This window comes from Corvus hawaiiensis, chromosome 25 (assembly GCF_020740725.1).
Source record: "Corvus hawaiiensis isolate bCorHaw1 chromosome 25, bCorHaw1.pri.cur, whole genome shotgun sequence".
Classification (NCBI taxonomy): Eukaryota; Metazoa; Chordata; class Aves; order Passeriformes; family Corvidae; genus Corvus; species Corvus hawaiiensis.
This window is the reverse complement of record NC_063237.1, coordinates 5731409-5740376: the sequence shown is the minus strand read 5'-3', so window position 1 is coordinate 5740376 and position 8968 is coordinate 5731409. Positions and strand designations below refer to the sequence as shown.

Genomic DNA, 8968 nt, shown 5'->3' with positions numbered 1-8968 from the left:
AATGGAATGTTCCTGCAGAATTTCGGAGAAATGAATTTTTTAGGGCCCAGCCATTAAAACTGGCGTCTGTTTAGCAGGCAGGGTAATTAGCAGAGGTAGGGACAGGCTTCATCTCCTGCTACTCCAGTGCACAACACACAATAAAATCCTAATTAGTGCTGGAAATTACTGCTCAATTCCAATCCCGCTGTTGAGCCATCTATCTCCTAAAATGACAGCCTTGGATAATAAATACGAAATTGCATTTAAATATCCTTGTGGCACCTCCCATGTCCCAGATTATCCAGAGGTGGCTCCTGCAGTTTTGTCCCATCCATGATCCTCATCAGTGGTGTTTTCATTAATTTTTACATTATTCAGCAGCAAAAACGAGCATTTCGAGACACCCCTGTCTATTTTCCCTGCTAAAAACTTAATTCACAAACATAACCAGGCATAACTGCCTCCAGAGTCAGAGAGGGACTCTAAGGATCTACCTTAGATGAGCTCTGAGGCCAAATTCTTCAGGCCACATCTATGAAATTTTGAGCTAACAGCGAGTAGAAAGCTCTTACTGGCAGTACTGAGCTCTTAAAACATTGATTAATCATTAACAGAGTGATTACAGCTGGATAAAGCCCCATTAAAATTTTTCCTACCTTTCCACTGACTTCCTGTAATCCCTGAAGTTTCAATTGGTATTGTACCATCCCACCTCAAAAAAATCAGCAGAACAACCCCAACTCTTTGGGTTACAGACGATTTCTCACTAAAACATCTTCCTGTGGGTGTCACAGGAGGAATTCTGGGGGCAACACCACAATCAGGGTTAAATTTGCTTAATTCCCATCCCCCTGCTGCAGAGTGAGATGGAGTTTTAGTCCTGGGTCTCTTCTTGGCTGCATTTCTGGCGGAAATATTGCTGTGTTTCCTCTCTCAGCAGGGCCAGGGCTAACAGAGAGAGTCAGGAGATACCTGCACACCCGAGGCAGAACCATTTGGCCCAGAAGTGCCTTGTCCAGGGGCAGAACTGTTTAATCCTCTGCCACAGTCACTGAATTTCCACGTCACTTTAACAGCAGACGTCGAGTTTTCCAAACCAGTGTACAAATAACGACAAGGGGAGAGCCACAAAATGCCCCTGAACCCCCAGCCCCCGTTGTTCTCCTCACTGTTCAGACTTTCTTCTGCTCAGTTTCCACTTGGCCTCCCCACTGCACAGGGCAATCGGTGCAATTAGCGCCAGACACGGAGCAAACATCCTAATGAGCTTTGGCCAGGGTGGGAATTGCTGGGCAGCCCCAGCGGGACGAGCCCAGGGTCCCTGGGCTGCTCTGGGTCTCTGGAAAATGAGGAATGTTCGGTGAATACCTAGGAAAATGTTGGGAATTCTGGGGCAGGCACAGCTCCTTCTCCCAGCTCTGTTCACAGCCACCTTCCCGAATGTTTTGCTCCTCGTTTGCCTCCTCCAGCCTCTCATTCCCTGCCAGGGCACTGCCAGTGTTCAGCCCCAAAGTGGGCAGGGGTCCTGTGACCCCCCTGCAGCCCTCCCTGATCTCCAGGCACTGCACTCACGCATAAACCCACGCGAGGGAGGCGAATTCCAGTCGGGAATGGTGGGATGCAGCTGGATCTGTGAGCTCAGAGGAGCAGCTCCCGGTGGCGACTCCTCGTCCCTCAGTACGTGGATTATTTATTAAATCCCTCACTGCTGGGGCTACAATGGGCAGTAAAACACCAGCCCGAGGAGCGGCCCCTGAGCTGTGGCAGCACTTGGCTGGGTTCCTGTCTCTGCTGCTCCTTTTGGGCTCCTACATCACCCTGGGCGTCAGGGGAAAACCATCAATTCCCACTGCATCCCCTGCCAGAGCTGCACCCTCTCTCCTCCCGTGGCCACCGTGCTTCAAACACAGAACAGAGAATAAGGTTTCTCCTCCTCTGGTGGGGCAGAACGAGAAAAAGCTCCCTGAACCAAGTATTAATCAAAAGGAAAACAGCTTCAAACTTTGTTTTTCCTTGACAGAACCAGATGGTCCCACAGGTATTAAACTCAACCAGCTTCGTGCACAGCCTCCCTGCTCACCCAGTCCCTGCCCTGGCACTGCTGCTCTCCCACAAAACCTGGTTTTATCTTATCGTGTGACAGGAAGGCAGAGCTGGCTTTTCCTCTCAGTCCCACGGAACACAACTGAGCCCATTTCCTGTCATTATTCCCCTGCTATTCACATTTATATGCTCTAAAGCTGGAAGTCTTGTTCCTACAGCCTCTGCTGGCATCAGCTGTGACCTTTCAGGGCTGTCCTGGCCCCCACTGTCACCTCAACAGTTCTCCTTCAAAGCATTTCATCACTCAGTAACTCCGAGCTTAATGTTTAATTCTGGGAGTTCATTCTCTCCCTATAAACCCCTCCCTCCCTCAGCTGGGAATTTGGAGGTGCTTCCCACAGAGAATCCCCAGAGCTCACACCCCCCTGCAATGATCCAGACCCCACTGTAATTCCAGTTTCAACTCCAGCTCTGGTGTTTCCAACCCCTTCCACCCAAACCACTGCCCAGCCAGCCAATTTATTCCCATTTCCCCTGAGCTGAAGATATTTAAACCCAAGAGATCAGAATAATTGACACAGATAAATCCCCAAGGTGCACACAGCAATAAATACACTCAGGCTGTGGTGGGGCTTTGTCGGGGCTGCTGAGCTGCAGAAATTCACGGGAGTTTGGGCTGCTTTTTCTGCCTCCGTGCCAATAAAAGCAGTGGGCTGTGCTGTACACTTGTAGCCATTTGTTTGCTTGGCTTTTGCCAACAGCCGAATGAATTCCTGCTCTGATAAAGACACCACATGATGTGTTTGAGTGGCCATGACTCACTGAAGACACCGAATGCTCTGTGAATCACCAGCACGATTTTACCTCATTTTAGCAGTGACACAGCCACAGAGCAGCAGGAGGGGCCAGAGGAGCTGCAGAACCTCCCCGGACAGAGCCCACGCTGAAAAAAAAAAAATGACTGGTTCCACATCTGAGGAGGGAAAAAGTGGGGGAAAAGGGCAAATGTGTCAGCATTTTTATCTGAGGCACTGAGCACTCTCTGCCTGGGTGACACTGCAAGGAACCTGCAGCCAAATATTCCCCAAAGCACCAGCCTTAGGAAGGAAAACAATCCCCAAAGCTGGAGCTGCCACGGCAGAGGTTTTGGGAAGGTTGGAATATCCCTCGCTTTTCTCACTCTTCCCTTTTTGAAGCTCTCCCAGGGAGTTTGAGCGAAGCTGAGTCAGGGCAGGGGGTGGCACAGAAGTGTCCTCAGGCAAAGCAGTCCCCGTTTTAAATTCAAAAGCAGTTTTGAAGCCATCACAGGTATTTTTTGGCAGTGTAAACCCCACTTCCCAGCAGAAGGGGTGGCTGCAGGAGGACACTTTACCCTCAGCCTGGAGCAGAGTGGCCACGGTTAACAATTAGGCAAGCTTCATTAAACCTCCCTAAATGAGGCTGTTTGCTCCCATTATTCAAATACCCCATTTCCTTGTCAAGCAAGGGAATTACTGCCCTGCTTATCACTTCCTTTTTAAGTTATGTGCATTAAGTTATTCTTGATGGCCATTGCTAATTACTCCTCAGGACATTGCTCATGTGACAAAGGGAATCACACACAGCACAGCCACTTCTGCCTCTGGACAGACACCAGGACTTGATGGTCAGGAATTGTCCAATAACCATTCCCTCACTGCTTTTCCTCAGTTTTCACAGCGTGCCTCCAGCTCCAGGAATATCCAGGACAATTAGGGTAGTGCCCATTTAAACTCCTCTCACAGCCTCATCCTGCTAAAACAACCTCCACTGAATTTTGGGGTTGATTTAAGGGTTTATTCTTGCACTCCCTCCCCAGGGCTCTGTCCCCACTGGGGCTGTGACATTCCCTGTGTCATTCAGTTTCCTCAGTTTTCCATTCTAACCAACACCCTGCTCCCTTTGGCTCTCCAGTTTGGAGCAAAAGTGGGTTTTTTTATTGCCCACTGCACCAGTTCCACGCACAGAGAAAGATCTGCTGGCCACAGGAAGAGATGTGCCTGCAGCACAAGAAATAAACAGATAATAAGCAGAAAAAAAGACAATGTAGTTCTCACTCTCAAAAAATGCTTCTCTGTTTGATCAAGAAGCAAAACAACACCAAAGCTCACATTATTAAATATCATAAATTAATTCAATGTTTAATTAGAAATCAAAACCTTTTGTGATTTTGCCAGGCCTCCTCCTCTCTCCAAATCACCTCTATTTACCAGGGCCCAATTCTAAATTTCACATCAGCTCAGTGGCTCGGCTTTGCAAAACAGGAAGGTCTTGAGGAAAAGCAGAGAAACCAACCCATTCTGAGAACCCCAATGGACACATTGCTGCAAGGGTCCTTGTGAAACATCTGCACTGGTCCTGACCTGACACAGAACCCAGCGCTGGGGCAGGAAATGCCGAGCGGGGCTGGGCTAAACCACTGAGCTGATCATGGAGCCTTTCCCCTGAGCATGAACTGAGGCTGATTTCACTTCACAATTGTTTGTTCTCCCTTGTAAACGACAACGTTCTGCTCTGTCTCGTGCACTTCCACTTTGTAAAGGATTCCCTGGGGCAGGAGCTTCTGGAGGTTGTCCCAGATGAACACGGCGACGTTCTCTGTGGTGCTGGGGGGGGAACAGCAGCCGGGTCAGAGCTGGCTGAAATGGCAGAAACGACACCAGTATTTGAGGGAGCTGCACTCAGGAAGGGCTGGGGGGATGCTGAAGGGCAGCTGATGACACCTGAATTAAGCGGGGTTTGTGCCACGCCAGCAGATCTGGGTGAAATGGGGCGGAACGGACAGGTCCTGTGTGTCCAGGCTGATCAGGGGACAAGGGGCGGCAGGGCTGGACACAGGTGTGGTCAGCCCACAGGTAAAGGCTGCTCGTTCCCTGGTAGGATCAGGCCCTGAAAACCGTTCCAGTCCCTCCAGGAGCCCCCATCGCTCACCTCACCACCTCAGAGAAGTAGGGCACATCCTTGTCCAGGTTCTTGTGGTCGAGCGGCTCCATGATCGCCTCCTGCCAAGACGGGACGGTGACAACCCTGTCCCTGCCTGGCCTGAGGTTCAGATAACCACACACAGCCAGGCAGCAGGGTGGGAAAAAAGGGAAAGAGCCCTAAATCCAGCTGTGAAATTCCCAGCTGGAGACGTGGTACTGCCTCACGTAACAGAGCTGAAGCATTTTAGTCTGCAATTATTCCTTAATTTCTTTTTTATGTCCTGCCATCATCACCTCACCACATCTCTGTGCTGCTACCAGACAAACTGCTGAGCTCTGATCAGTTCTCCCAGGGGATTAGAAGGAAAACTGGGCTATTTTTACCTGCATGTATTCCTTCAGGTCTGTCAGGTTCATCACCATCCCCGAGACCGGGTCAATCTGCAGGGGAAGCACAAGGTGGCAACACAAATCAGAGGGGAATATCTGTGCTCAGGTCATCTGAGCCACAAGGAAAATATCTTTCCACTGTCAGAGAGTTCCAGCTCCACTCCTGTGATGTTCCAAGGGCTTGATACAGCCTGGGAACCATCCCAGAGGTTCCACTCTCTCCTGAAAGCTGACACCAGGTGAGAACAACTCCCTGGAGGAGCCTTCAAGCATGATGATGAAAGCAGCGAAACAGCATTAAACTGCAAATCCACATTGAGGAACAGAAAAAAACCCACTGGTTGCACTCACCTCTCCACGCACTGTGACTATAACTGAAAAAAAGAAAAGATCAGGTCACTGTGATGTCCAGGAACCCAAAACCAAATCTGCTGCTGCTGAGGACACACAGCCCATTCCCTGCCCACCCACGGGGTGCACTCAGGAGTGGGACTGTTTTTATAAAATGAGGGGATGCTCCATAAAAACAACGACTCAGAGTCACAAAAGCCCTTGCCCAAGGTCTGATGGCCCAGGTAGGTGGAGATAAGCCTGTCTTCCCTGATAAAGCAGCTCCTTAGCAGAGTGCCAGCAGCACAGGGAGCCACTCCAGGAACTGGAGAGATCTAATTCTGCGTGCCCAGAGTGTAGAAATAGGAGAACTTGTGAAAAAAACATTCAAATAATGTTTACAGGCTGTTTAATTTGCATGCCTTTTGCTTAGAGAAATCTCCATTCAAATCACAATGATGCTGCAGAGTGTAAACAAGCAGATTTGATTCAAGAAGTGGAATTTGAAGATAAATATTTATTATCTATTCAACTGAATATGCTGTGGTCCAACCCCCTGCTGCTGAAATTTCCTTCAAATTCTTAATAAAAACACAAACCCAGCCACTAAAGCTGTATCAGGCTGCTGAGAACGAGTGGCCCAGCCCTCCTGGGGGTTATCCCCACCCTGAGAGCAGCACCACTCCACGAGCAAGGATGGAAGTCACCTCCCTACCTTTGTAGTTGTGTCCGTGGCCATTGGGGTTGTTGCACTTCCCGAACAGCTTCAGGTTCTCCTCATCGCTCAGGGATTTGCTGTGGGAGAGGCAGACACGGCATGGCAGGATCTGCTCCAGATGTTCACGGCCTCACTTCACTCTGCTTTCCAGCTCTCCATCTATTCCCTCTCCCACACTGAACCCCCCAGCTCAGGAGGCACGAACAGAGACAGAAGAGTGTTTGGTCCATGAAAAGATGTTGTTGACAACAGTGAATCTTTTTTGCTGTGGTTTTGTGTCTGTTTCAGAGCATCTGCCTGACACCACAGCTGGATAAATGTTCAACATCTGGGCCCAAAATCACTTAGGCCTGGAGCAAGCTGCACATTCGGGTTTATTATTAATTAACAAAGCTTAGGGAGCCTCTCCAAGAAGTACAAAGGAATTCCCTCTGAATCTTCCCTTTGAAGCAATCCAAGTGCCTGTTCCGAGTGTTTCAAGTCAAGGCACATTTTGGGAATATCACAGAATCCCAGGATCACGGAGGTTGGAAAAGAACTCCAGGACCTGTGACTGACCCCCACCTCGTCCCCAGCCCAGAGCACTGAGCGCCACGTCCAGGAGTTCCTTGGGCACCTCCAGGGATGGGCACTCCCTGGGCAGCCCCTTCCAAAGCCTGACCACTCCTCCATGGACAAATTCCTGCTGATGTCCAACCTGACCCTCCCCTGGCACAGCCTGAGGCCGTTTCCCCTTGTCCTATCGCTCGTAGCCTGAGAGAAGAGACCAAGCCTAAAAACCTCCTTTGAGTTTCAGGTCAAGACACTCTTTAGGAACGTATCATTTTCGGGGGCAAAAGCAGCAGATCGGGGGGCACAGGGCGATGTTTACAAACCGAAAGCGCCATCGGCTCTGTTGAAACACGGAACTGCAGCCGGGCACTGATGGATGGCTGCGGGAAGGGGCTGAGCCAGGGAGAACCGGGAAGGGCAGGGAGGGATCGGAGCCTCCTCCCGGCAGCGAGGGGCCTCTCCCCTGTGCGGGGCCGCTCCCCTGTGCGGGGCCGCTCCCCTGTGCGGGGCCGCTCACCTGTGCAGGCGGTGGCAGGCGCTGAAGGTGACGGAGCGCGACAGCCGCGCCAGGCGGGCGGAGCGCGGCGGCATCGCGGGGCCGGAGCGGCGGGGCCGGTGCGGGGCGGCTCCAGCCCGGCCCGGGGGAGGCTCCAGCCCGGCCCCGCACAGAGGTGGCTCCAGCCCGGCCCCGGGGGCGGCTCCAGCCCGCGGGATCCGCCCGCCGAGAACCGGGAATGCTCCGATCCTCCCGTGCCGGTGTCGGACCCGGGGATGCTCCAATTCCCCTGCCGTGCTCGGCCCCGGGATGCTCCGATCCCCCCGTGCCGCTGTCGGACCCCGAGATGCTCCGATCCCCCCGTGCCGCTGTCGGACCCCGGGATAGTCCAATTCTCCTCCCGTGCTCGGCCCCGGGATGCTTCGATCCCCCCGTGCTGGTGTCGGCCCCGGGATGCTCCAATTCCCCTCCCGTGCTCAGCCCCGGGATGCTCCGATGCCCCCGTGCCGGTGTCGGACCCGGGCATGGTTATGGACATACCTAAAGGAGTGCACCCCGGTAATAACATTCATGGAGTCCAAGCACAGGAATCCTTAAGGTGTGGTGATTTTCAGAAAGCTTTGGGAGAGGGAGGAGAACCTCGATTTCTCAGTGCTGCAAGGGTTTGAATGTATATTCCCTTAATTTCTGGGAATTCCTGGGGATAACGGAGTGACTCTGTCAGTTTGTCAGGGTGGGAGAACTCCGAGCTTCGGGGCAGGATCTCTGTGTGAGAGGAACAGGATCAAAAGGAGCTGTGGTGGGGCACCGCCCGTGTGCCCAGCCCAGGCAGGGTTGTGTGCTGCTGAAGCACGGCTTTAAAAACTGCAGCTTTAGGGACAGCACTGCAGGACCTCCCTCCTCCCCTGCCCTTCTGCTGAGCAGCGCTGCCCTGGCTGCTGTGATTCACACAAGGCTGCCCGTGAGCCTCTGACTCCTTTTCGCTTCCCACCTCAACGAGAAAAGAAAAAAAAAAATAAAAAAGGCATTTTAAAAAGAGAACCAATGGTGCCTGAACTCTATTAAACGCTTCTCAGCATCATTCTGTGGCAGGTCCTGGGGACGAGGCCTCGCTGGGGCTGTTCCCCCGGGGGACAGGCTCCCGGAGGGCAGGAGGTGGCCGTGACCCAGAGGAGGCTGCAGGGCACTCCTGGAGCGGCAGGAACGGGAGCTGTTTGCCATCTAGTGGCTTCCACTAGCTCTGGCCTGAGCCTCCTCTGCCCCTCCCAGAGCAGCAGCCCTGGGGTAAAATCCTCCTCCTTTTCCCAAGACTTGTATTAAGGTGAAGGAAGGTCAGTGGATGTAAAGCCCCGATGGCAAAATGGCTCGTTTATTACTTAAGGAAATTATTCAAGTAATTATTTAGGCTTCTCACAATGAACAGAACTCCTGTAAGTCTTCACTTTTCACCCAGCCACCTGCACCCTCGCGCTCAGCAGCTGGAGAAGCCTGGATGACACGGGGCTGGAGTTTGTT

At 52.1% G+C, this 8968-nt stretch overlaps 1 protein-coding gene across 1 annotated transcript; it reads right to left on the bottom strand.

Annotated features, from left to right (window-relative positions):
• Positions 1-4158: 4158 nt before the first annotated feature.
• PTS (6-pyruvoyltetrahydropterin synthase) lies at positions 4159-7581 on the bottom strand. Its single transcript, XM_048329030.1, has 6 exons — positions 7475-7581; positions 6403-6482; positions 5709-5731; positions 5352-5408; positions 4975-5045; positions 4159-4649 (listed from the first exon to the last, which is right to left on the bottom strand). Exons 1-6 carry the CDS (start codon positions 7546-7548, stop codon positions 4511-4513), a joined length of 444 nt encoding a protein of 147 aa, XP_048184987.1. The 5' UTR covers positions 7549-7581; the 3' UTR covers positions 4159-4510.
• Between the last annotated feature and the right edge of the window lie 1387 nt (positions 7582-8968).